At 40.3% G+C, this 27,087-nt stretch overlaps 1 protein-coding gene and 1 long non-coding RNA gene across 2 annotated transcripts in view; both read left to right on the forward strand.

Moving 5' to 3' along the window:
- The first annotated feature begins 359 nt into the window (after nt 1-359).
- Nucleotides 360-958, forward strand: LOC140679595 (uncharacterized). Its single transcript, XR_012051002.1, has 3 exons — nt 360-502; nt 627-719; nt 864-958. It is a non-coding gene; the product is annotated as an uncharacterized lncRNA (long non-coding RNA).
- Nucleotides 959-2,216: 1,258 nt separating this feature from the next.
- Nucleotides 2,217-27,087, forward strand: part of cdh2 (cadherin 2, type 1, N-cadherin (neuronal)) — a 130,600-nt gene continuing 105,729 nt past the window's right edge. The window contains exons 1-2 of the mRNA XM_061979518.2: nt 2,217-2,553; nt 6,609-6,717. Of these exons, the coding sequence (XP_061835502.1) occupies nt 2,485-2,553; nt 6,609-6,717 (178 nt within the window). The 5' untranslated portion in view covers nt 2,217-2,484. The remainder of the gene's footprint in view (nt 2,554-6,608; nt 6,718-27,087) is intronic.

Raw genomic sequence — 27,087 nt, forward strand, 5'->3', positions numbered from 1 at the left:
CTCTGCTGCACCTGTGACGTTTGCCGCCCGCCGTGCAATGCCAGTGCGCACTGGGCATCAAAAGCGCAGATAGAGGCAAAACAATGTCACAAAAAAGGACATATCCTTCAGGTGCAGAAAAAAGGAAGAAGAAGAAAGTGGAAGAGGAGAAAAAATGCCATGATAAAGGTATGTTTGCATGACTTGGTAATAAAAAGTTTATCAAGAGATTTGTAGCTGTAATTAGCTTTAGCTAGGTGACGTTAGCTAGCTAGCAATATGTTTTTAGCATCAGGTGCTAGCAATATGTTTTTAGCATCAGGTTACTAGTGAGATATGTTGTTTGCACAAATTGTTTGCAGCAGAGCACGGTAATTTATTTGAGTAAAATAAACATTATTTTTTACATCAACTCATAAGTTATGTGAAACTTCCCCAGGAGCATTGTTCAAATACTTTGGAGGCACAGAATCAGCCCAGAGCCAGTCCACATCCTCAGGCTCAACTGTGAGTGATGAATCAGGTGAGGAAAAGACTGTCACGGTATACATTTAATTTCTTAGTATAAACATTACACTTGAAGGGAAATTAATATAGTCAAAGTATCTCATTAATATGTGTGCCTATATGTATGTATTTCATCTTAGGTCCATCTCCATCCTCTACAGTGCTCTCTCACACACCTCCACCCTCTGTGCCCACTGTCCCCTCCATGTCTGAAACCACAGCTGATTTATCTAGTAAGTTAACTGCAAAACACCCTTTGTAATTGCTCATTGTACTGCAGAACATTCTGAGATTAATAATTATGTCCAACAGTGCAATTTAATGACCTTATAGGTCCTTCTTTTTTAGTCATTGTTTTTCTTTGGTCACTTCCTCAGCAACTTCCACCACAACGTCCCCTTCACACCATGGACCATCATCAGCTCCACCAGTTGACCCAGCTGAGTGGCCTTCTTTCATCTCAGATTCAGACAGGACTGAGCAGGTGATCAGAGGACCACTGTCTATTAAGGAGAACTTTTCATTCCCCAAACGGCATGATGGCCCAAGTTTTCATTATCATTATACCTACAGACAGCTAGTCAATGGAGAAAAAGTCAAGCGTAGCTGGCTGACTTATTCAAGAAGTAAAGATGCAGTCTATTGCTTTTGCTGCAAATCATTTTCCAAAAAGTCCTAAAAACTGGCAGCCGAGGGACAGCTGGATTGGGTCAACATAGGTGCACTGCTGAAACAGCATGAAAACAGTGAAGATCATTGTAGCAACATGGTGAAATGGAAGGAATTTCCCTTGCGTCTTTCAAAGGGGAAAACTATTGAGAATTTAACTTCAGTAGACTGCGCTCTCTTTGTACAAAGTAAACATTAAATATGAACAATTAACTAAAAATATAAACTAGTAATTAAAGACTAATATGTACAAGACTGATGAGACAAGATGACACTTTTACCGTAAATGCAAAGCTTTATCACTTGGACTGTTCAACCCCAGGCCACTCTTGTAGCTGAATGTTTTCTACATTTTAAGATTAGGAACCATATGTGGCACTCTGGACATCATTCGTTCATTCATTGGTATTATTTATGTTATAAACTGGGCCACCCCCATATCTTTATAAATGACATGTCATTTGTAAAGACATGCCAGGCTGACAATAGGATAATGTAAACAACACTGCCAGAGCCGCAATGAGTTTATAGTAGGTGTGTGAATGATCAATCAATATTATTGGCAGAAATAGAGGGCCCCAAAATCTAATTTTGCTTAGGGCCCCATGGAGGCTTGGGCCGGCACTGTGTAAACCTTGAGTTGTTAAAGCCCAAGTGCACCTCTCTCCTCAAGCGTGCAGGTGAGTGTGTATGAGTGGATGTGTGCATGTATGAAGGGTCTTGAGTGAGCAAAGTATGATTGTCAAATGATTGTACAATTCAATAAAATATATTTGCAAATAAATATATATATATTTGCCCAGCTCTGGAGTAGGGTCTTCAAATGCGCGATCTGATTGGACAGTTGGGGTACCACGTGACGCCATTGCTTTTATCTGCCCGTTATCTCTTTGATAAAGACTTAAAACTTAAGACATAAAAGCCGCACTTTGTTCATTTTGGAGTGTTGGAATAAGACGATCTTTGACGGGTTTTTTTTTTAAACTGTTGTAGCAGTGAGTGTGACCAGCAGGGAGAGACAGAGAGATAGATAGAGAGACATAGGGAGAGAGAGAGAGAGAGAGCGAGAGAGGAACGAGGCTTTCTAGTGTGAAGTGGCTGAGCCTTTTTTCCCCCACTGTGGTGCATTCAAGGCAGCAGCAGCTTCAGTACCAGCCTGCACTCCGCCGGATACACTTCACCAGGGAGCCGATACATGCTCCACAGCCTGACGTCTTCTAAACAGACGAAAAGGAAGGGGAGTCGTTTTTTTTTTTGTTTTGTTTTGTTTTGTTTTGCTAGAGTGGAATTTTGTACCTCGCCTGGTTCGTAAGAGGATTTAACTGCCAAATGTTTGCGCCGCGACGACGGGAGAGTAGCGGGCTGCTCCTGCTACTGGCGACCCTGGCAGGACTGCAGGTAACCTGAACGCAACATTTGGCTTTTTGGGGTTTGAAAAACACAATAATGTCTATCCAACTTATTTTCAAACGCACACAACGATGCTCGAACGACCGTCATTAACCCCTTTTATGTCTCTGCAAACTACCCCGTGTCGACGCGCGTCGCATACATTTCATTTTGAATTCCGCTATTAATTGCTTATTTGCTTAATTTTAATGTTGTTTATTTGATAAGCATTCCACATGGTTCAGAGTTGATTGCATCAGTGTTAAAGACGTTCCTCCTCATCAAATATTGCCACAAAAAACGTTAAAAAAAAGCGAATTAAGTCCACAAAATATTTAATAATATCAACCAGAAAAGCACAAATATTGTGCCTATACTCATTGTGGTACAAGGATTTTCAGTTTCTAAAATAAAAAGTGCATTGTTACCGTTTTAACAGTTCAGACAGAAAAGCCATAAAAAGGAGTAGGAAGAACCAGAGCTAATTTGATCAGACTTACAACTTGTGTGCTTTACCATGTTCTAGTTCAGTGATATTAGTGGTAATATTTGATTCATTATTCAAAGGGGAACTTCATTTTTTGGGGGCATTTTGCACATCATTCACAATCCTTATGTAAAAGTTAAAGTACCAATGATTGTCACACACACTAGGTGTGGTGAGATCATCCTCTGCATTTGAACCTCACCCCCTGGGAGGTGAGGGGAGCAGTGAGCAGCAGTGGTGGCCGCGCCCTGGAATCATTTTTGCTGATTTAACCCCCAATTCCAACCCTTGATGCTGAGTGCCAAGCAGGGAGGTAATGGGTCCCATTCTTATAGTCTTTGGTATGGCTCGGGCAAGTTTTGAACTCACGACCTATCGATCTCAGGGCGGACACTCTAATCACTATGCCACTGAGCACGTATGTAAGACAAGCACACATATGTTCTTCTTTTTTTGGTGCATTCCAAATATGAAATATATGCGATCTAAAGTTTGCTTACATCGCAGCCTATGGAAGTCACTCTTTTCTGACCATAACGCCCTTAAAAAAACATCCAAACACCTCCATTAAAGTTTCATATCATACTGTAAGTATATATGTGACGTAGTAACGGGCACATTTACAATAAGATTTAATATTTACATATTTTGTTCATTTCAAACATACATGGCACATTATTTTTAAATATGCATCAAGACTTAGTTTTTTTCCCTCAACATCACTGATTACTACTCACTGCAGACTTCACGACAACATTACATAATACAACCACTTACTGTACAATGTCTGCGGTCATTAGGATGCCGACTGCTAGGCTGTTCATATAGTCCCGTTTAGATGAAAACTTATTCATAAATCTCGTGAAGAAAAGACTGATGGAACCAAGCGTATTTTCGTGTAGTTCTCGCCATTTATGGGAAATCGCCGGCAAGCTGATCATGTCGAAATAAACACACAGGCTAGTGGTCACGACGCCGCTACAGTTTGTCTGTTAGTGCTTATCACAACAATATCACTAATATTTAGGCACAAAATGTAAACAGAGTATTGTTGGCGCTTTTTAGGTGGTTTTTAATTGGATTTATGGGTAAAATAGAGGACCACCCATTGGTTACAATGCAAAAACAATAACAAAAATACATCCGCCTTTCACAATGATTGTAAACGATAGGCAAAATTCCAAAAAAGTGAAGTTCCTCTTTAAGTGTTTTATTTTCCTATGTTCAAACACAGTGTTACCGTTCAAACTTTGTGTAATAAATGATAAATGATAAATGGGTTGTACTTGTATAGCGCTTTTCTACCTTCAAGGTACTCAAAGCGCTTTGACACTACTTCCACATTTACCCATTCACACACACATTCACACACTGATGGAGGGAGCTGCCATGCAAGGCGCTAACCAGCACCCATCAGGAGCAAGGGTGAAGTGTCTTGCTCAGGACACAACGGACATGGGTGTCCAAAAATATTGAATATATTTGTTAGATAAAACCTCAGCTTTGTTTTAATGAATTCTTATTCCTAATGTTGTTAATTGTGCTGATTCTTGGAGAGCATAGTATTTTCTTGGGTGGTACTAGTTAACATATAGCTATCATACTGAGAACCAGCACTTGTCTTTTGGCCTTTTTCGTCAGAGTTACACATTTGGGAAACAAATTAGCCATGTCATGCTAAACACGAATGTCCACAGTAGAGGACACTAGCACTGCGGGATTTCCAGTTTTTCAAAAGTTTTTTGGTTCAGTTCAATAACACCTTATTAATAAGCAAATTACAATAGAAAACATAATTTGGTTTTGTACATTTGTACATTGCACTTGCAGAGTTTAAAAGCCCTAAAAAGGAGTTGGAAGAAGCAGAGCTTATTTATTGCTAACTTGCTCAGACTTCCAACTTTACCACTTTTTAGTACTAATACTTCTACAGTAGTGGTACATGCAGGATTTTTCAGTTTTCGAGGTAGGTTTTTTTTTTTAGTTCAGTTCAAACACGCATAAGCAAATTACAATAAGGAACACACTTTGGTTATGTTACATTTGTGTAGTTCAGTTGCCCCAAAAAGGCGTAGAAAAAAAGCACGAGTTTATTTCATGCTAACTTGCACAGACGTACAATTTTACAGATTTCTAGTAAACTCATAGCAATCCTGTTGAGAACCAGCAGTTGCTTTAAATTGCCTCTATTGTAAGAGTTACACATTTCGGGTAAAAAAAAAAAACTCCCTGTAATGCAAAACAGGAACGTCCACTGCAGAAGACAACAACTCTAAAATTATATACATGATACATGAACCCTTAGATAATACATCCATCCATCCATCCATTTTCTACCGCTTATTCCCTTCGGGGTCGCGGGGGGCGCTGGAGCCTATCTCAGCTACAATCGGGCGGAAGGCGGGGTACACCCTGGACAAGTCGCCACCTCATCACAGGGCCAACACAGATAGACAGACAACATTCACACTCACATTCACACACTAGGGCCAATTTAGTGTTGCCAATCAACCTATATTATCTAATTGTAATTCAATTTGAATACAATGTTCCTTCTTTTAACCTAATCTTTTACTGCAGTGATAAGGTTGTGTTGGGGGTATAAAAAAAAAGTTACAATATTAGGAGAATACAGTAGTCATGTTATAAGTATACAGCTACGTTACCAAGAAAAACTTCCACAATGTTACGAAGAATGCAACGAGAGCAAGACTAAAAAGCCACGATTTTAACGCAAATTACTTTCTCTTTTTTAAAGAAATTGTTCTGTAATGTTCACACAGGAGTATTAAACACAACTTTTATGACAAAACAATGTTACGATTTAAAGTACTTTGTGAGGTGATGCATTTCCAGCTCCACGCCGCTTTAATCCCATTTTTTATCTGAATTACTCGGATAAAGAAGTAGCAACAATGCTTTTTTGTTTTACCTTTGTATCTTTAGATGAATGCGGAAGTTGTGTACTAGATAGACATGTAGGATTAGTAGTCGTGCCACTTAATTCTGTGTGGGAACACTCCCTAATACAGAGAAACAAGTGCACTCTGCTTCCCTGATACCTTCTTTATCATCTTCATGACTCATTTCAAGTGCGGAGGCATCCAAATTCCATTAAAATCCACAGTTGGTCATCATGAAATCGCTAGTTTCTCTTCAAAATGTGCGACTTTAGGTGTTTTGTATCGCGACAATAGCGGATTGTTGGTATTGACGTTTCATTGCCTTGTTCCTGTTCTTGCAAAGTACACAGTTTGTCCAAAGCACAGTGTTGATCAGAAAGGCCGCCCATGCAGGCTTTGGCAGTAACACCACCCTGTGCCTAGGCCCCTCCGCTGGGACAAATGGAGCTTGTTCTTGCCCAGCCATGCTTTTTGGCTAATGCTTAACCCTTTTGGCCTCATTATCCTAATTGCAGTCCTTGCTATAAAAACAACAGATGCTTTTGTACAACTGAGAGAGGGGTTAGATGGTGGGGGGGGTGTTCAGAACGTGACCGAGAGGGTTTGATAGAGCATTTTTGGAGGTTGATTTATGACTTATTGTCGCACCCCCACTTTGTCTCTGTCCACCACAGATTGCAGCAGAATGCAAGGCCGTCCCACCATGCAGGCCAGGCTTCTCTGAAGACGTATATGAGGTCGTGCTGCCAGATAGCGCTGAGAAAGGACAGCCCCTTTTTACTGGTAAGTCAATTTTGGCTTGGTGACGTCTGCTTTTGATTGAGTGTATGTGTCGGTATGCTCGTCTGTGTGTGTTACATGGTAGGCCAACATTTCTAAACAATTACCACGTCAGTAGCTATGTATGTTGTTGGCCTCATAAACTCAAGCTAACATGTGGTTCACATTTATACGTCGCTTGCCCATTTTGCTTACATGTTCCCTTTTCTTTGTGAGCCGTGACTTGAGCACACAGTGCAGCTTGTTACTCAAATGTAAAGGCATACATTGTGGCTGAACAGTCGCTCCCATTTGCATATTTCACTGAGGGGAATGGAGGATACATAATGGAAATCCATTACACTCATTTAAGTACCTATGCAACTCTTAAATCAAGTAATTAATGTTGCTTATTATGACTGATGAGTATTCTGTGCCCGAAAAAAGTTTTAAAATTACAAGAGCGTAAAAGCCGTAATGCATACAAAAAAATAGTTGTGATATTATGGGTATAAACAGATGCTGGCTTTTGAACTTTGCGCCTAGAACAATCCGGATGGTTCTTTTCCTCTTTGGTCCGGAGGACACGACGTCCACAGTTTCCAAAAACAAAACAATATGTGGCCTCGTCAGACCACAGATCACTTTTCCACTTTGAATCAGTCCATCTTAGATGAGCTCGGGCCCAGCGAAGCCGGCCGCGTTTCTGGGTGTTGTTGATAAATGGCTTTTGCTTTGCATAGTAGAGTTTTAACTTGCACTTACAGATGTAACGACGAACTGTAGTTACTGACAGTGGTTTTCTGAAGTGTTCCTGAGCCCATGTGGTGATATCCTTTACATACTGATGTCGCTTTTTGATGCAGTACCGCCGGAGGGATCGAAGGTCACAGGCATTACCGCTTACGTGCAGAGATTTCTCCAGATTCTCTGAACTTTTTGATATTACGGACCATAGATGGTGAAATCTTTAAATTCCTTGCAATAGCTTGTTGAGAAATGTTGTTCTTAAACTGTTGGACAATTTGCTCACGCATTTGTTCACAAAGTGGTGACCCTCGCCCCATCCTTGTATGTGAATGACTGAGCATTTCATGGAAGCTGCTTTTATGCTCAATCATGGCACCCATTTGTTCCCATTTAGCCTGTTCACCCGTGGGATGTTCCAAATAAGTGTTTGTTAAGCATTCCTCAACTTTCTCAGTCTTTTTTGCCACTTGTGCCAGCTTTTTTGAAACATGTTGCAGGCATCAAATTCCAAATGAGCTATTATTTGCAAAAAGTTTATCAGTTCGATCATCTGCGGTACCCTCCAAGGTTTCTCATTGTAATCCCATTGGGGTGAGTTTTTTTCTTGCCCTGATATGGGATGTCGATGTGGCTTGTGCAGCCCTTTGAGACACTCGTGATTTAGGGCTATATAAATAAACTTTAATTGATTGACTTGGTAGACTGTACTCTTTATGTTCAATGCAGTTTCAATTGTTGTTTATTGTAAAAGGTAACACAGGCTACATTTTTTTCTGCCCTCCCTGAATGTTGCAATTTCGTTTGCCAAATATGTAATCAGATTTGAAAAAAAAACTTTTGTTGATATGTCATCACAATGAAGTCGCTGTAAAATTAACCACACTAAAGAGAGTACAATATATATGTATACACTTGAAGTGCATATACAAGTAGGAATCATGTTGGATTACTGATATAATTTGGAATAAACTGAAAAAAGCAATACAATTATGCAGGATGATGGTTGCGCTCTAATGCCGCCTGCTTAATGCTAACGTACAATGGATTAGTTTATTGACAAGTTAACTTAAATTAGCATAGCCAATCGCAGGGCACATATAGACAATCATTCACACTCACATTCATATCTCTGGACAATTTGCGGTCTCCAGTGAAGCAAAACATACGTTTTTTGAATGCATGCACGGGGTTAAGTGCACACTCCACACAGACGTCCAAACGGAGGTTCGAAGATGCACACGGCGTAAAGATATTGTCGGTAGTAATGTCAAAAGATTTGGGGTAGTTTACACTGGAATTGAACAAAAAATGCATTAATTAGCTTCAAATACCTTTCTCTTCAACTTTCTCTTACTTCTGCCGGGTGTCAACTATTTAGGTGCGCGACCAGCTACGTGCTTCTGACAGGCGATTTAGATGCACGTTTTGCTTTTTTCAAAATAAAGCAATGAGGAGCGTTTTTATGATATTTGAGCTGTTTTTCAAACTTATTATATCCAATAGTAGGTAAATAATAGACTATATACAGTAAATCCATTCATACAATATATCACTCAATTTTGTTTTCATGTTAAAAAAGTGTTTTCATGAGAGAAAAAAAAAAGAAAAAAAAAGGAAAAATCTTAATTTGAAAGTGTGGCGACACAATCGTTTACATGTAGGGGAAACCCTGCATTTTGTAAATAGCAAAGTTTAAATGTATTTAACAAAAATAAAGCTTTGATGTTACAAGACTAAAATCTTCATTTAATGTGCGTAACGTGGGGAATAAGTCGTAACATTACAAGAATAAAATTGCAGCATTTTCAGACACAGACAGTTAAGCTGTAATATTAGGAGAATACATCAACAATATTACAAGACAATTAAGTTGTACATAGTTGCAATATGGGGAATAGGAGTGAAAGGAAAGTTTTATTATTATGACAATAAAGCCATAATGTTGCAAGGCTAAAGTGGGACTATTTCGAGACTACATTTTTACGGTAATACTGCTGTAATTTTCTGATACAGGTCTTAAAGGGGTCATATTATGGTTTTTTTGCAACATTTAAAACACTTCCTTCAAAATGTTTGCATAGTTGAGTTCTGACCGTCTCTTTAGGATGCGTTGTTGTGTGGGCAGACTTACTTACGTGGCTCCACTTCGACAGCGTCCCTTCCCTGCCATCTTTGTTGTAATTTTTAGCGCATCCGAAGCTGGTTTACTGAGGTGTTAAGTTCGAACTATACACTACCTTGTGTTATAAATGGCAACTGAGTAGAAGATTTACGAGCAAGTCTGCTTCACATGAAGCGGATAGAGAAAAGGAAGGCGCTTATTGACTACAGCGTCGGACTACAATGGCTCTTCGGGTAAAACTTAACCATATATGGATAGTCCGCTGACGTCACCAATGGGAAATATGTCACTAATGGGGAAAATTTCAAACGGATTGTTTAGCCGAAGTATGAAGGAAGGCAAAATTGTTTTATAAATATCTCCGCAATGACTCCACGGTTTGATTTGACATTTTTGGGACTTATGCAGATCCCAAATACACAAAAACAGGTACCAATAGGTAAAAAAAAGTTTGCATAATAGGGCTCCTTTAAGGTTGCAAGAACATAAGCATGTACCTGCTGACAAATGATGAGGTAGATGAGGATTTTTTTCAAGTTAGACGTTTGATATTCACTCGTTCAAGTTTTCGTCATTCTCGTAATATGATCTAATTTCTTGGAAACATTATCTCGTAATGTTATTGTAGACTTAAATGTAACATTGCATAATTTTTTCTTGTCATTTTTACAAAACCCAAAACCAGTGAAGTTGGCACGTAGTGTAATTCGTAAATAAAAACAGAATACAATGATTTGCAAATCCGTTTCAACTTATATTCAAATTAATAGACAGCAAAGACAAGATATTTAATTTTTGAACTGAGAAACACATTTTTTTTTTGCAAATAATCATTAACTTTAGAATATAATGGCAGCAACACATTGCAAAAAAGGGGCATTTTTACCACTGTGTTACATGGCCTTTCCTTTTAACAACACTCAGTAAACGTTTGGGAACTGAGGAGACCAATTTTGAAGCTTCTCAGGTGGAATTACTTCCCATTCTTGCTTGATGTACAGCTTAAGTTGGATTGCATTGTGGATGAGCTCGGGCCGAGCGAAGCCGGCAGCATTTCTGGGTGTTGTTGATAAATGGCTTTTGCTTTGCATAGTAGAGTTTTAACGTGCACTTACAGATGTAGTGACAAACTGTAGTTACTGACAGTGGTTTTCTGAAGTGTTCCTGAGCCCATGTGGTGATATCCTTTACACACCGATGTCGCTTTTTGATGCATGAGGGATCGAAGGTCCGTAATATCTTCGCTTGCGTGCAGTGATTTCTCCAGATCCTTTTGATGATATTACGGACCAGAGATGGTGAAATCCCTAAATTCCTTGCAATAGCTCGTTGACAAATGTTGTTCTTAAACTGTTGGACAATTTGCTCACGCATTTGTTCACAAAGTGGTGACCCTCGCCCCATCCTTGTTAGTGAATGACTGAGCATTTAATGGAAACTGCTTTTATACCCGATCATGGCATCCACCTGATCCTAATTAGCCTGTTAACCTGTATTGGAACATCCCAACAACGTTTTCCAGTTTGAACGTTAAGTATCTTGTCTTTGCAGTCTATTCAATTGAATATAGGTTGGAAAGGTTTTGGGGTTTGTACTACACATTGCAGTGACGCTAATACTGCTACTTGGCAGTATAGCATTATAAGGCTAGTAGGTTGAATTTGACCAGTTATAGCTTCCTCATTAGAATTCTGTAGAAGCTGGTTTTGCCCATTGCAGTGCAAAATGCTTTTATCGTGGTTTATTGCTGTCAAAATAAGTATGCTGCTATTCTGAAGCCACACAGAGCAGGTCTACAGTCTGTAATAAAAAGAGGAATATAACACCAGTGTGCCATTAGCTAGGTTACAGCCTGGGGGTCATTTGGGCCAGAAAAGATTCTCACTTGTGTTGGATTTCACAGTATGTGCCTAAAACTTGCACGCCTCTGTTGGTGTGATTCAGAGAGGAGGTGGAGGGAGGCAGCGATGACAAGGGGAAGAGGGTTGGGTGGGTGCAGCTTTCACTGAGCTTTACCTTGTGCACAAGTTTCCGTTTGATCCTGCAGGTGATGGATTTCCTTCTGCCGGCTCGCGGATGAGCCGTGACCAGAGGTAATCAGGTTCCCTTTATTTTGGACCTGCCCACCCCCCTACCTCGCCTCTTTTCTGTGCCGTCCCCTCCCCCAGAGGGTTGGTGTATGGGAGATTTCCTTGACAGAGAGAGAGAAGGGGCACTCCTGTGTCATTGTAATGCAGCAGCGTGAGAGGATGTTAATGAAACTGCATTCTCATATAGAAAGCTCCTGCGGTGTGTTTTGAAAGACAAAAAGCCCCCACAGTGTCAAGAGTTTGCACCGAGTTTTTCAACTTTGCCCTGGCCATGCTGTTTGGGGATATTGTTTTGGACCACAAGCCTAATGCTTTGTGTCCTCTCATTTCATTAGCATTGTCAATTCTGACCTGGATGAAAAGCATTAAGAGGTTGTTGTTTGCAGTCATTTGTATTAGACATACCAATCTATAAGTACTTGTTGAGGCATGGACAACAGGTAGAATTCAGGCCCCGTTTACACTAAGGTTATCCAGGGTAAATCCCACCTAACGTTATCCTTGTGCACACGCACACAACGGTCGTTTAAGACCCCTTCCCCCTCCGTCAGCCGGCGCAACACGACCTAATACGCATGCGTGGAAAATACGCTAGTCATAGTCACCTCCAGTGTTGCTTTGTTTGCAAGTTCTTAAATTTAACTTATCTGCACAATATCCAGTCTTGTGGAATTTCAATTAACTGGAATCCAGTGTGCTGTGGTGAATCACACCTGAGCCGTCATAAATTAATTAAATCGTTATTGGACTTGAAAGTACACAATGTGACAAAGAACATTTGACAACAATCAATCTAGGGATCTAGATATCTGATCAGGACACTCCTTACTCTTTGCCTTCACCTTCATTGTCCATTCGTTTTTGGTGACTTTATATACTCTGGACCTAGACGTTGAGTTTGCGACATACATGGCGGACAATAACCGATACAGTCTGCTTTGCCAGTCCAAAAGCATTCGCCGTTTTCCAAAGTCTTCACTCAACGGCCAGGTAATACAAAGCACACGCTACCTTTTTTTATGACATCCACGGGAGCCCGCATTCTCGTTGACTCTCCTTCGACAAATGGACAAAGTTTTTCGGTTAAGTAGAATCACAGTTGACCTCGACACTTGAACGTTCTCTTGCCGTCTGAGAAGTTTTGTATCCGAAATAGCTGCAATCGATCAATGAGTCCATACAAAGCTAAGAGCTGGAGATTCAAGAAATACACTTACCCGTGTAAAAATTTGGGGAACCTTAAACGCTGGTTTAGTGTGGCTGAAACGGGGCTTAGGCTAAAAAAATATTAGTTTAAAGGGTTATCCAGCTTAGTGTAGACATAGCCTAAAAAAAGCTTTTTCCAGGTATGTTGACTTGTGCAAGTGTAAACGAGATCCAAGTATCAACCATTAACTTACTTGTTGTCTCATTACCACTCGGCTGGGTTTTTTCAGGGTCTTCCCTAATTTGAAATCAGATCTGCTCAGCAGCCTGTGTAACACAATCAGCATGCGGTATTAAGTTTCAGAAATAGGACTCTTTCTCTCATTGCATCACCTTGGCCCAAGACATGCAAACGACAAAGCAAGACGTTAAGCCGTTGTCTGGTCTAATTGCAGTCTCTCCTTTGTTGTCAATTAAGGGAATACACAGCCTTAGGTGCGGAAAAAAAGGTGGAAACAGTGAGACTTGACTTGTAAACAGCTCACATTGTATGCACTAAATTGAGGACTTCCTGTGGATAAGATGTTGGCAACAGTGTCCAGGCCAGCCAGCAGAGTTGATTGTAAGATTTAATCACATTCCTTGGGGCGTCCTCTAGACTTTAACCGTCAGCCGGCCAAGTGAGGCTTCATTGATTTTCTATAAAAATGCTTTTTTGGGTGGGGGGGAGTTAGTTGGCAAGGCAGTGCAAAGAAAAGCCAGGAAGGACAATTATTATTTTTTTTTTATGAGAACTGCTCTCCAGTCATCCGGTAAAAGGAGGTTATGCTTATTGTAAGGTGACGCAAAGCCATGGTATGCTTTACTAGCCACCAACTGTGCCTGTATGACCTTTCTTTGAAAGAATAGAATGTTTGCTCGACCTGATAAGTGTATAAAGGCTAGAACCAAAACAAAGTTATTTATTAATAGCTGTGTGTGTGTGTCCTTTGTTATCTTGTCGCTGATTAAGTGACATGTTTAACAAAATCGCATTTAATTTCAGGTATGCAGTGGGTGGTTTGCCCCTTGGTGGAATTGTGGCGGCTTCTTAGCGCTGACGTGTTTTGTGCTGTTTTTATCCAGATGGGGCCTTTTAGTTGTAAAGTGTGTCAGTGGGAGCATTATTCAGCAGAGGTTTCCCACCCTAATAAGTGGGTTAATGAAAAGGCCGACAGCCTGTTTGCTCTTAAAACTAAAGTTGTAGCATCCCTCCATATATATACCGTATTTTCCGCACTATTAGCCGCACCTAAAAACCACAAATTTACTCAAAAGCTGACAGTGCGCCTTTTAACCCGGTGCGCTTTATATATGGATAAATATTAAGATTCATTTTCATAAAGTTTAGGTCTCGCAACTTCGGTAAACAGCCGCCACCTTTTTTCCCGGTAGAACAGGAAGCGCTTCTTCTTCTACGCAAGCAACCGCCAAGGTAAGCACCCGCCCCCATAGAACAGGAAGCGCTTCTTCTTCTACTGTAAGCAACCACCCGCCCGCGTAGAAGAAGAAAAAGCGCGCGGATATCACCGTACGTTTCATTTCCTTTGTGTGTTTACATCTGTAAAGACCACAAAATGGCTCCTACAAAGCGACAAGGATCCGGTTCATGAAAAGACGCAATCTCTCCATCCGCACACGGATTACTACCGTATTTCACAGCAACTGATATTCCTCTGAACCGCACTGTGGAACGGGAGCACGTACGGTGAATATTCGCACCACAGGGAATGAGAAGTCATCCTTCACTGTGGTTCTAGCTTGCCATGCTAATGAAACTTCCACCCATGGTGATATTCAAAAGGAAGACCTTGCCAAAAGAGACCTTTCCAGCCGGCGTCATCATAAAAGCTAACTCGAAGGGATGGATGAAGAAAAGATGAGCGAGTGGTTAAGGTAAGTTTAAGTTTACGCGAAGAGGCCGGGTGGCTTTTTTCACGCAGCTCTGTCCATGTTGATATACGTATGTTTGTGATTGCACATTTGCGTACATTTTGGGAGTGAACAGAGTTGTTAGAACGCTGGTTTTTAATATATTATTAAAGTTTGACTGCCCTATCTGACTGTTTTTTTGACATTCCTTTAGCGCAGTTAGATGCGGCTTATAACACCGGGCGGCTTATAGGTGGACAAAGTTTTGAAATATGCCGTTCATTGAAGGCGCGGCTTTTAACCCAGGGCGCCTTATGGTGCGGAAAATACGGTACTGTATATTCTGCAGTTGTTCCTTTTGCTGCTTTAGCCTCACTTGAAGCGGGGTTTACACTTGACCAGCTTAATAAAACAATTGAAACGATTAGTGTCAACGTCAGGAGTGGCAACCTCTAGCTACCACCATACAGACTGTTCTCGAACATTCTACCAATCTAACATTAGGTGTAATTGCTTGTGTTTGCATTGCTTACTAATATTTAAATAAACCAAAAACACCACTCCTCCAACACTGTACGTACCAAATCCTCCGATTTGTTAGTTGTTTTAGTTCGCTGCGCCCTGTTAGTTTTGATGGCCCTGGGTACAGCTGTGACCACTTACATGTGTTTAAGGGGGGCCCCTGAGTTTGTTGAGAGGTGACCCTGCTCGACCCTCTCCTGTAAACCGGGCCAAGTACCCAGCAAACTACTCAATCCCCCTTTTCCTGCACATCGACAGAAGGTGACATTAGTAGGGGGCCTGGCCGTAAGGTCGAGAATGAATGGAAGAGCAAGCAAACAAAGGTCCTGACCCTTCAAGCCAGGGTGCAACGAGCCACGAGCAGATACAAGTGCCGAGTTTGTAAGAAAAAGAACTTCTCTGGTCATGTATAAACTAGCACAATCAAAAATCATTTATTGGACTAAAACTACCATCTTTTATTATGCGATTTGTTGAATGGTCAAGACCAATGTATTCTTGCCAATAAAAGCCTCATTGCTTCACACTACTGTACAATACAAAAAAACTGAAAATAAACTAATGTCTGGTAGACTAAACGTCACACAACAGTGATTCAGACAGATTTTCTCTTGTCTCACAACAGCTGTATCAGTGAGAGATCAGGAAGTCAGTGACACGGGTAGTGACCAAAAACTGGCCATCCCTATGGAAAAACTTCTAGAGCAGGGGTGTCCAAACTTTGGCCTGTGGAACAAACAGGGACCGCTGACGTCTTTGAATTAGCCTGAGTGACGGCTGTATATCCATATCATGACTTAGATATCCAGTGGTCTGATAGATGCCATTATGTTGCTATCACTCGACTGGCAAACACAATAGTCCAGGATATCACTCACCCACTACACCAATACATCATCCCACTACCATCAGGGCGCAAATACAGAACCATCAAATTCCGGAGGGCCCGCCTCAGGAAAAACCTGATCCCTGCAGCTATAGCCGCCCTTAACAGCAGGCCTGGCCGACCTGTCTGACAAGCTCATAAATGTGTTTGTCATGTATGATGTATTTTTGTTATTTTTGTTTTCCGATGTGTAATGTCTATTGTTTAAATGTACGGCAGTGACAATTAATTTCCCCACAGGGACCAATAAATCCATCAAATCTAATCTAATCTGGTGGCCAACAAATAACTCTGGATGGGTCATAAAAGTAAATGACCAGTACAAAAATTCAACAAAAATAGTCAAATATAACACAACCGGCTCATTGAACTTTGTGGATATTAGAAAAAAAAAACCCCAATCAACATAAAATAATCAAAATGACATCCATTTAAATCCAACACTCTCTCCAATTTTAGCTGCTTGATATTTTGGATTGATTAAAAGACCTTAAGGAGGTTGTCACGGAAATAAACAAGGTAGGAGTTGAACTTTCACATACTCTTAATAACCAATTATAATATTTTTTTATTATATGTCCATGATATTAATATCATATGTACTCATTTATATGTATAGCCTATATATATGTATATTAGGGCTGTCAAACGAATAAAATATTTAATCACGATTAATCACATTTTGTTCATAGTTAACTCAAAATTAATCGCAATAATCGCAGATAAGTATTTTTCATCATTAATAAGTGTACCCTAGACAGATCATTTTCAGGGGGAGGTCGCTTCATATTGCTGCATGACAATGTTTTAACATTCTCCATTAAATAATAAAACTTAATATTGAGCATGCTAATCATTCTGTAATTGAGGACTCGACCAGAACATGTTATAAAATAATGTATGCAATATTTCAGCCAGCCAGAAAAATACCCCCCCATACTGCCAAAATATCTGTGGCGGTGGGGGCGTGGTTAGGGGTGTGGTCGATATGATGTCATTGCATATACATTTTAAAAAAAAGGCACATTTTAAACAAATCTGTTATTATTAAGTTAACATATATTAACATATATATTTTTTCTCACATAATATCGTTTTGTTATATTTTAAAATTGTTGCTGCTTACTGCACCATTTACTTTGTTGGAATTTTTTTTTGTTGAGATTTCTCCAATCCTTTTAGTCACTTTTACTGTAATAAAAGCAATTGGCACCAAATCTAGCATCTATTTTTGGTGTCATTGGCGACTGTACTCGTGTTTAGAGACTCTGTTTAGATGATGTCGCGCCATGTCCGTGACGAAAAGTGAGCCTGACGTCACACTTGCTTTGCGTTGCTCAGAGCCTTTCTCTCATTAAACGCCGCCAGTGTCATCTTGAATTGTAAATATCGCTGTCCGCAGGTATACCTCGAATTAGGGCTGGGCGATATGGCCTTTTTTTAATATCGTGATATTTTAAGGCCACATCGGGATACACGATATATATCTCGATATTTTGCCTTAGCCTTGAATGAACACTTGATGCATATAATCACAGCAGTATGATGATTCTATGTGTCTACATTAAAACATTCTTCTTCGTACTGCATTAATATATGCTAGTTTTAAACTTTCATGCAGAGAAGGAAATCACAACTAAAAAAAATCACTATTTTTTTCATACGGTGTTGATCTGGAAATGTGTGCCTCGGCATTTTGATGATGTGGGCATGTAGCACCGAACGGAGATGTTGACATGCGGAGTAAGCACTGTTCATTCTCTAGCAGGTGACTTTTCAAATGATGCTACATATTAGCAGTAATGTTACTTTTTATAGCAACACTTTCGCCCCACACTTGAGAACTTACAGTTTTCTGTTCGTCATATTCCCACTTGAAGCCAAACCACCGCCAGACGATGGACCCCATGCTGTTTTTTGGGGGAATTAATTGTTCCAGACAACCCCATGTATATGGCTGGTGTTAATGTGTATGTTAGTGTGTTAGGGTGGTCATTTTTCCCATGGTCTGTGAACACACTGTGTCAGCGGAGACTGAACAAGTGATGTGTGTCTAGAAGTGAAGCACGGAGGCAGATGTGTGTGCACGCATTGTTTCAGTAACCATTTTAACCGACAATGGAAAAAAAACATGTTGCAGTATTTTATAAAGAGGTCTCAGTATGCAAAATGTTCTTTTAGCGTAACGCCTGTTTATGATCAGCAAAAACATGAAAGACATCTTTCATCTCTCTCAAAGTTCAAATTGTTGCTGATGAAGTTCTGGGTTTTCATGTCATTAAGGAAAAAAAATCGACACCACTTCTGCCTGCCCCTGGCTAGATGAGTCCACCCCATGTTACGCCCACCACTTCTCGTTTAAAGATCTGGCTTCGCTCAAATGTTGAAACAGCATGTTTTCTGTAAGAATGTGACTGTAATGTTATCTCTGTAGCTCACAAGCCGTAGCTATGCTGCTGTTGCTAAAGGTTATTTTTTTTCCCTATGCCCTGTAAAACTATTGTAACATTGTTAAATTTGACAGTGTACATGGCATCTTGGGGCTGGGCGAAATGGCCTAAAAAAATCTAGATTTTTTCATATCATATCGATTCACATCACATTTTTATTACAGACAGATTGTCCCATGCAGGAGTCCTGTTGCATCTCTGCTGTTTACTACTTCAGTATCTTGTAACAGACATGTTCGCCATGTTTGATCGAGGTAATATATACTAACAGAAGATCACCGTGATCAAACTCAAATTATGTACGATCATCAATCACGATCATATAATCGCCCAGCCCTACGGCGTCTTATTAGTTTTATTTATTTTTAACTAGGTCTCCACAAACAATGTAAATTCACATCTGTGCGGCCATCGTCGTGTTCGAGGTCTGTAAGGTCTCCATGTCTAATCTGTGTCAACACTAAATATAGCAGTAGTCAAACATGAATATTTTGTATATGCAAATTAGGTACAAATGAGATCCATAAGCACAGAGCAGGCATAATGCAGACGATGAGCAATATGAAGTGCAACATAAACTACTGGTATGTTTCTTCATTTTTGTGAAGAGTGTGTTGTTCCCTTGCTCCTTTTACATATTCAGTCATTGTAGGATATGGAAAGGAACTCCACTCCACTGCTGCTAATTTTTAATACATGCCGTTTCCTCATAGCATCACTCCATTAATTTTTTCTGAAAGTAAATCAAATCTACTGTCTTTGTTTGCAGTGATCAATATATTGTAATGAAGGCTGTGCTCCAATTCCCAGGTTGAAATGGGTTTTATTATTTTTATTGTTTTCACCCTGCATACATTTATTTTCATCTTGATTTGTTTCCCCTCTTCCTTCCTGGGAGCACCATGGCCTAGATATCCAACACATATTGTGACAGTAGATTGAATCCTAGCAGAATGTATTTGCGGAAAACAACCTTTGATGCAGTTTGCCGAGAACATAGCAGTTTGCCTAGAACATAACAAGGAAACAGAGGTAGATGTGTTAGGTGTCTAGTTATGCAGGACCAACCATACACACTATTTTTTTTATTATCATTACTTTTATATTAACATCACAGTGTGCTATTGCAACGCAGTCCTGGGGCAAAAGCGTGAAAGTGAAATAATAAAAATAATGTTCGCATATTAAAAGTCCTAGGGCAAAAACGTAAAAGTGAAATAATAAAAATAATGTTAGCATATTAACTATAGCTACTTGTAGGTTTCTAAGCCTGCTGGGTGGCATGGCGGGATAAGGCGTAATTTATTTATGTCTGACCTTTTTAGACTCTAAGTTCTTAGCCAACTAAAGGCAGCCTGAAAATAATCCCTCGGTATGTGCAAGCAAACCCTGCCTTAAGAGTGTTAGAAGTAAAATGTAGATGGCTGGCATGACTTCTCATCACCTCTGGTCATATCTCTGTTATCAGCTACAGGCCCTGCCCTCCATTATTGTCACCTAACACCGTCTGACATTGGCTTTACTCTAAGTCATGTGGGGGCTTGTCCTTCGCATATAATTAGCTTGTTCAATTCAAAGGTGTTTGATGTTGTTAGTATTGAGAGCTTTGTGGCAGGAATAATCACGTACGGTGGCAGAAGGGTTAGTGCGTCTGCCTCACAATACGAAGGGCCTGAGTAGTCGTGAGTTCAATCCCGGCCTTGGGATCTTTCTGTGTGGAGTTTGCATGTCCTCCCCGTGACTGCGTGGGTTCCCTCCGGGTACTCCGGCTTCCTCCCACCTCCAAAGACATGCACCTGATTGGCAACACTAAATTGGCCCTAGTGTGTGAATGTTGTCTGTCTATCTGTGTTGGCCCTGTGATGAGGTGGCGACTTGTCCAGGGTGTACCCCGCCTTCTACCCGATTGTAGCTGAGATAGGCTCCAGCGCCCCCCACGACCCCGAAGGGAATAAGCGGTAGGAAATGGATGGATGGATGTTAGTAAAGTCAATTTGACCCAAACCGTGTCAATTAAGATCATCTTTAGACTATGTTTAATCTGCAGGGCAAAATGTCCGAAATCAGATTCTTTAAAAATATTTTTTTTCCAGTTTACAAGCGCACAGGCCCCAACGGGGCGTCGATTGCGTTCGCAGTTTGAAAAGGTGTAGTAAACAAAGGAAGTTGACCAGAAGTTGATCCGTCAAAATGAGCTACCTTTTGTAGATGAAGAGTTGACTTGTCACTAGGGTTGTACGGTATACCGGTATTGGGGTAGTACCAAGATACTAATGAATCATATTTGGTACTATACCGCCTCTAAAAAGTACTGGTCCCCCAACGACCCGCCTCTCTGTTGTCGTCACTTCATGACATTGCTGGGTTTACGAGCCGACGAGCATGTTCGGCAGCGCACAATCACAAAGTATTTACAAGCAGACACAGTGTGTAGACAGAAAAGGGAGAACGGGCGCATTTTGGCTTGAAAAGTAACTATAAAGGTGAAGTTATAAGACTGAAACGGCCTCAGGAAGATGTGCTTTAAGACATGGCTAGCGGCTAAAGACTAGCCGCAGTCGGCAGTGTTTTAGCTACTAATCCTCGCCTCCATGGCGACAAAGTACGTTTCTTACAAGAATCATCCCTGCATGATGAGGAATAGCTAAACATGCTTCACTACACACTGTAGCTCACCGGCGTGACAATGTAAACAAATGCCATTGGTGGATCTACACCTGACATCCACTGTATAATGATAACAAGTACAGGAGCGTATCTAGTCGATACTACTATGATTACATCGATATTTTTTAGCATCACAAAATCTTTTTTCGTTTAAAAAAATATATATATTATGTTTATAAACTCAGGAAATATGTCCCTGGACACATGAGGACTTTGAATATGACCCTTGTATGATCCTGTAACTACTTGGTATCGGATAGATACCTAAATTTGTGGTATCATCCCAAACTAATGTAAAGTATTCAAACAACAGAAGAATAAGTGATTATTACATTTTAACAGAAGTGTAGATATTAAGTAAGCAGATATTAACAGTAAATGAACAAGTCGATTAATAATTCATTTTCTACCACTTGTCCTTAATAATTTTGACAAAATAATAGAATGGAAAATGACACAATTTGTCACTGCATATGTAAGCAGCTAAATTAGGAGCCTTTGTTTGCTTACTTGCTAATAAAAGACAAGTTGTCTTATATGTTCACTATTTTATTTAAGGACAAAATTGCAATAATAAACATATGTTTAATGTTCCGTAAGATTTGTTGTTAAAATAAAGCCAATAATGCCATTTTTTGTGGTCCCCTTTATTTAGAAAAGTATCGAAGGGTACCAAAAAGTTTTGAAATACATTTTGGTACACACTACTTGTCACTAGCGCTAAAAGTAAGTGATTATTTTGTTATATATTTTATTTGATATCTAAATCAGTGTTTCCAAACCTAAGGTATCATTGTTTGATGCGGCAGCAGCTTAAATCGATAGACACCGCTGGTAGCTCATTTCGCCTAAACACCCGATTCCATAAATGACAAAATTGTGACTACACGAGAAAACCTGGACAGCCACAGCTCAGCGTGTTAGTGGGTTAGGAAATAGGTAGATGATGGAAAACAACTGAAGGAGGAGGAAAAAGATTACTGCAAAAAGAAAAGTGATCGTCGTGCACACACGAATGACATAGTTCGCCCAGGTGACATTTTCGGTTAGACTGCAGTTACATTTCAACAGATAAGATTCCAATCGGATTCGGACTACCTCCTGATGCGAAAAGATCAGATTTGAAGCACTTTGGAGCGTTTAAATGTCCGATCTGTGTCACTTGGGGGCAAAAAAATCTGATTTGGTTTGCAATGCAAACAGTGTTAGACTGGAAATGTGCTACAGAGTACAGGGTGGGAGTGAAGTGAATGTAATTTATGCAGCACTTTAAATTGTGAAGAGAGAAACGGTGTATCAATTCTTCTTGACAGTAAAGAAAGTCTTGAAGTTTGAACGTCTTGGACTGTGGATAATGTGTAGTCGCGTTTACAAAGTGTAAGGTTCGGGGCACACCACGTGTCGGATGATAGAAATCACTCTTGACCAAACGCACCTGTTTATTTTAACCAAACCAAAAAAGGCAAGTGTGAACACACCCACGAATTCAATTCCAAAGCAGTCACAGAATAGATTTTGAAGGCTTTCATTGAAGTGCTTCCATCACACGGGCTTGTGAAGGTTTTATAGCCCATTTTGGTCTGACATCACACTTGAGTTCGCCAAACAGGTCTGATGCTGGGGGGAAAAGTGTTTAAAATCCTTTCTTGCGACAAAGTTTGCTTCATGAAAGGAGGTAAAACGCCCACAAAAAGGGCATACAATAGCGACACTAAGCAATTAGTTCATATATAAATCACCCTTGACCTGACTTTGAACACAAACACCTCAATAAGTATTCTTTTTTAGAAAAAAAAGAAAACGCCAGCTTGCAACTAGAAGAGAATGCATCAATGTTAAGATAATTGTTTACTTTCTTCCTGACTGATTTGTGGCTTTCACAGCCATTTTTCTGTGACAGGACAGCCTCTTTTTTTTCAGGCTGCTAAAGCAAACAACGCCATATCTCTTTCGAGAATGCCGTGTACAATACAACCAAGTTTCTGTCAGCCAACCCTATCTGCTTATTCTGCAATACAGCCCTTCAATTTAGACCACACTTTAGGCCGTTTTCTTCTAATTACTTTAAACGAAATCAGAGCAGGCAAGGCCTTGTCCTTACATTTTTCCATCAGTCGGCATGTGAAGGAGCCACTCCCCATAGCCATTATGTTGTCTGTCTCATTAAATCTTTGGTGCAGTAGGCTGTATATTCAGGCTCCGTCGTGTCACATCCAATGGCTGCAGATCACACATGCTAGAAGTACCACAGTAAAAACTAGAAACTCCCCGTGCTGTTAAGCTCTTCCTACCCACTTCAAACCCTCATGCTGTTTTGATGAAATGACAAATTGGCTTGCCATCACGTCTCCGCCGACAATAAGAGAGAAATTTGAAGCCGGTGCACATTGATCGACCCAGATACTGTAACCCATGTTCACAAAGATGTGGCTACCTCCTGCAGGCCATGCCAACTATTGTGTTCCAGCAGAAGCTTAAATTTCAACGCACTAGCGCTTTGTTAGACACTAACCCTCCTGATGACTCACTAGGTTGTATCTCGTGACATTGTGCATGCATCATTCTTTCATCCTCTATTTCTCTCCCATCATTTGCCTCCCTTCCGCTGACCACACATTCTAAAGCAGAGGAGCTCCCAACAATGATGCATGTGACTTAATTGAGTAATGTAAGGATGGATGGTCTACGCCAGGGTCGGGAACCTTTTTGGCTGAGAGAGCCATGAAGGCCAAATATTTTAAAATGTATTTCCGTGAGAGCCATATTATATTTTTTAACCCTGAATACAACTAAATGCGTGCATTTCTAAGTAAGACCAACATTTTTAGAGTATAATAAGTCTCTTATTCATTTTAATCATTGTTATTGTGAAGCTAACCAATAATAAATAAAATACTTCTTACCATTAATGCGACTTCTTGAACAGGTGCGGTAGAACACGGATGGATGGATTAAAATGCATGAGAATGTTTTTTTGAACGTTATTTTTAACACTGACGAATTATCCATTACTTATCGTGTTCAAGCAATGTCAGATAAAATTGATCTGAGATAAATAATGATAAATGGGTTATACTTGTATAGCGCTTTTCTACCTTCAAGGTACTCAAAGCGCTTTCACAGTATTACCACATTCACCCATTCACACACACATTCACACACTGATGGTGGGAGCTGCCATGCAAGGCGCTAACCAGCAGCCATCAGGAGCAAGGGGTGAAGTGTCTTGCCCAAGGACACAACGGACGTGACTAGGATGGTAGAAGGTGGGGATTGAACCCCAGTAACCAGCAACACTCCGATTGCTGGCACGGCCACTCTACCAACTTCGCCACGCCGTCCCAGAGCCAGTTGCAGTCATCAAAAAAGCCACGTCTGGCTCGAGAGCCGTAGGTTCCCTACCCTTGGTCTACGCTGTCAGTTCATGTTTTCAATGATGAATAATTTCTTATGCCACAAGCTTTTTAACCTATTAGTACCTGTTTTTGTGTATTTTGGATCTGCATAAGTCAGGAAAATGTGAAATCAAACCATGGACGCATGGTGGAGATATTTATGAAACAATCTTGCCTTCCTTCATACTTCCTCCAAACGAGCCTTTGGAATTTGCCCAATTTGTGACGTTTTTCCCGAGTTTGACGTCAGTATGTGGTAGAGTAGTTTACCCGAAGAGCTTTGCGCGGGTCCGCCATTGTAGTCAATATGCGCCTTCTTTTTCTCGATGTTCTTGTTGTGAGGCAGACTGGTCGGTACATGCACATGCATTCTCTGCTGTTGCCATTTCTAATACAAATAAGCGTATATTTAAAACTTATCTATCAGTAGACTCCATTTGGAAGCGCTGAAAACTACAACATAGCAGGCGGGGAGAAGATGCAGTCGAAGTGAAAGGACGTAAATAAGCGGCTTGAGGACAATTTGTAAAACATAATATATACAAACCATCATTTCGTGTTATGTAGACCAGTGTTGATGTCTATTATTTTAAAAATGTGCGCTTGTAAAATTGAACATTTTTATTGATATTGTTTTATAATGATCCTATTATGTAACAGCAAAAATGTGTCTTATGAGCCTATGTTTATACGTACCAAATCTATCATCTCCCGTATTTATTTGCTCCAAAAAAGAGGCACTTACACAGTTTAAGAAACTCCCGATGGTCTCTCTGACGTGAGAAGCCCCAGAAGGACAGTTGACAGGAGACTGGGCTAACCTAGCATGATGTGTTTAATAAATGTGACTACAATCTTAGCACTGTAACTTACATAGCGTATTTTCCGGACCATAGGGCGCACCGAATTATAAGGCGCACTGCCGATGAGCAGATCTATTTAGGTCTTTTTTCATACCAAAGGCGCACCGGATTATAGGGTGTATTAAAGTGGTCATATTATGATTTTTTTCAAAATTTAAAACACCGGATTTTAAGGCGCACTGCCGATGGTCTATTTTCGATCTTTTTTTTCATATATAAAGGCGCACCGGATTATAGGGCGCATTAAAGGAGTCATATTTTTTTTCTTTTTTTTTTCTAAATGTAAAACACTTCCTTGTGGTCTGCATAACATGTGATGGTGGTTCTTTGGTCAAAATGTTGCATAGATTATGTTTTACAGATTATCTTCAAGCCACTTTCTGACAGTCACTTACGGATGCGCCGTTTTGTGGGCGGTATTATGTACGTGGCTCACCTTCGACAGAGTCTTCTCCCCGTCATCTTTGTTGCAGCGGTGTAGCGTGCAAGGACGGGAGGGAAGAAGTGTCAAAAGATGGAACTTACTGTTTAAATTATATTCAGACTTTACTTAAATCAATAACGGAGCAGCATCTCCTCATCCGTGGCTCACTAGTGCAACAAAGCCGGAAACCTGTCCCGTGAAAAAACGTCCGACCGGAACTCTTTAATTACTAAAGTTCCGTGGGTGAATTATCTAAACCCACTACACTGGTATATTTTAGCGCTTCCATAGCGCGATATAACTTTACGCTACTTCATGGATGAATGCCCCTTAACAAGAAAATAGTGAAAAAAGAAGCTTTTAGACTACGGTATCGTCACGGACTACAGTGGCAAACGTGCACACATTTTCAGGATTTATGCAAATCCCAAATACACATCAACAGGTATCAGAAGGTAAGCAAAGTTGGTTTTGCATAATATTGTGAAACAAAACGCCAGATGATATGTCTGCTAATAAGGGCCATTTTGCAGTCCTTATACACACACCATAGTAATACTCGTATGTTGACAATCCATCAGGTGGTGCGGCTTCATAGCTTATCAAAGTCGTACTAAAACATTTTGACAGATTTTTGAGCGCCGTGTTTAATGTTCTATATTCTCAATGGAACATTTAAAGTTGTGGTGTTGTTTATAAGTATCATCCTGCAGTCTACACATATCTCTACCATCTACTGGTGACACTTATCATTACACCACGTACCAAATAAAATAGCTTCGAGGACGGTATCCACAACCATCATTTTTCCATACATTAGGCGTACCGGGCTATAAGGCGCACTGTCGATTTTTGAGAAAATGAAAGGCTTTTAAGTGCGCCTTATAGTACGAAAAATATGGTAGTTATGCTAGTGCTGCTAACGTCTGTCGTCCTGTCCCTTTTCGTTGCTAATACACTGTTGTGTATGGCATCTATTGTTGGACAAGTGCAGATGGTAAAAATGGAGTCAAAGGGGATGGGAAAGGATAAAGTGCAATAGTGGACAACTCTGAACAAACATAGCTCATTAGCATTATAGCTACAGACAAACAAAGGCATGTTCCCCCAAGGGCTTACTAAAAGCGCTTTAAAACTGTCTTAATTCAAGCATCAAGGCTAGAATTTG

Source organism: Nerophis lumbriciformis, linkage group LG19, assembly GCF_033978685.3.
Source record: "Nerophis lumbriciformis linkage group LG19, RoL_Nlum_v2.1, whole genome shotgun sequence".
Taxonomy (NCBI): domain Eukaryota; kingdom Metazoa; phylum Chordata; class Actinopteri; order Syngnathiformes; family Syngnathidae; genus Nerophis; species Nerophis lumbriciformis.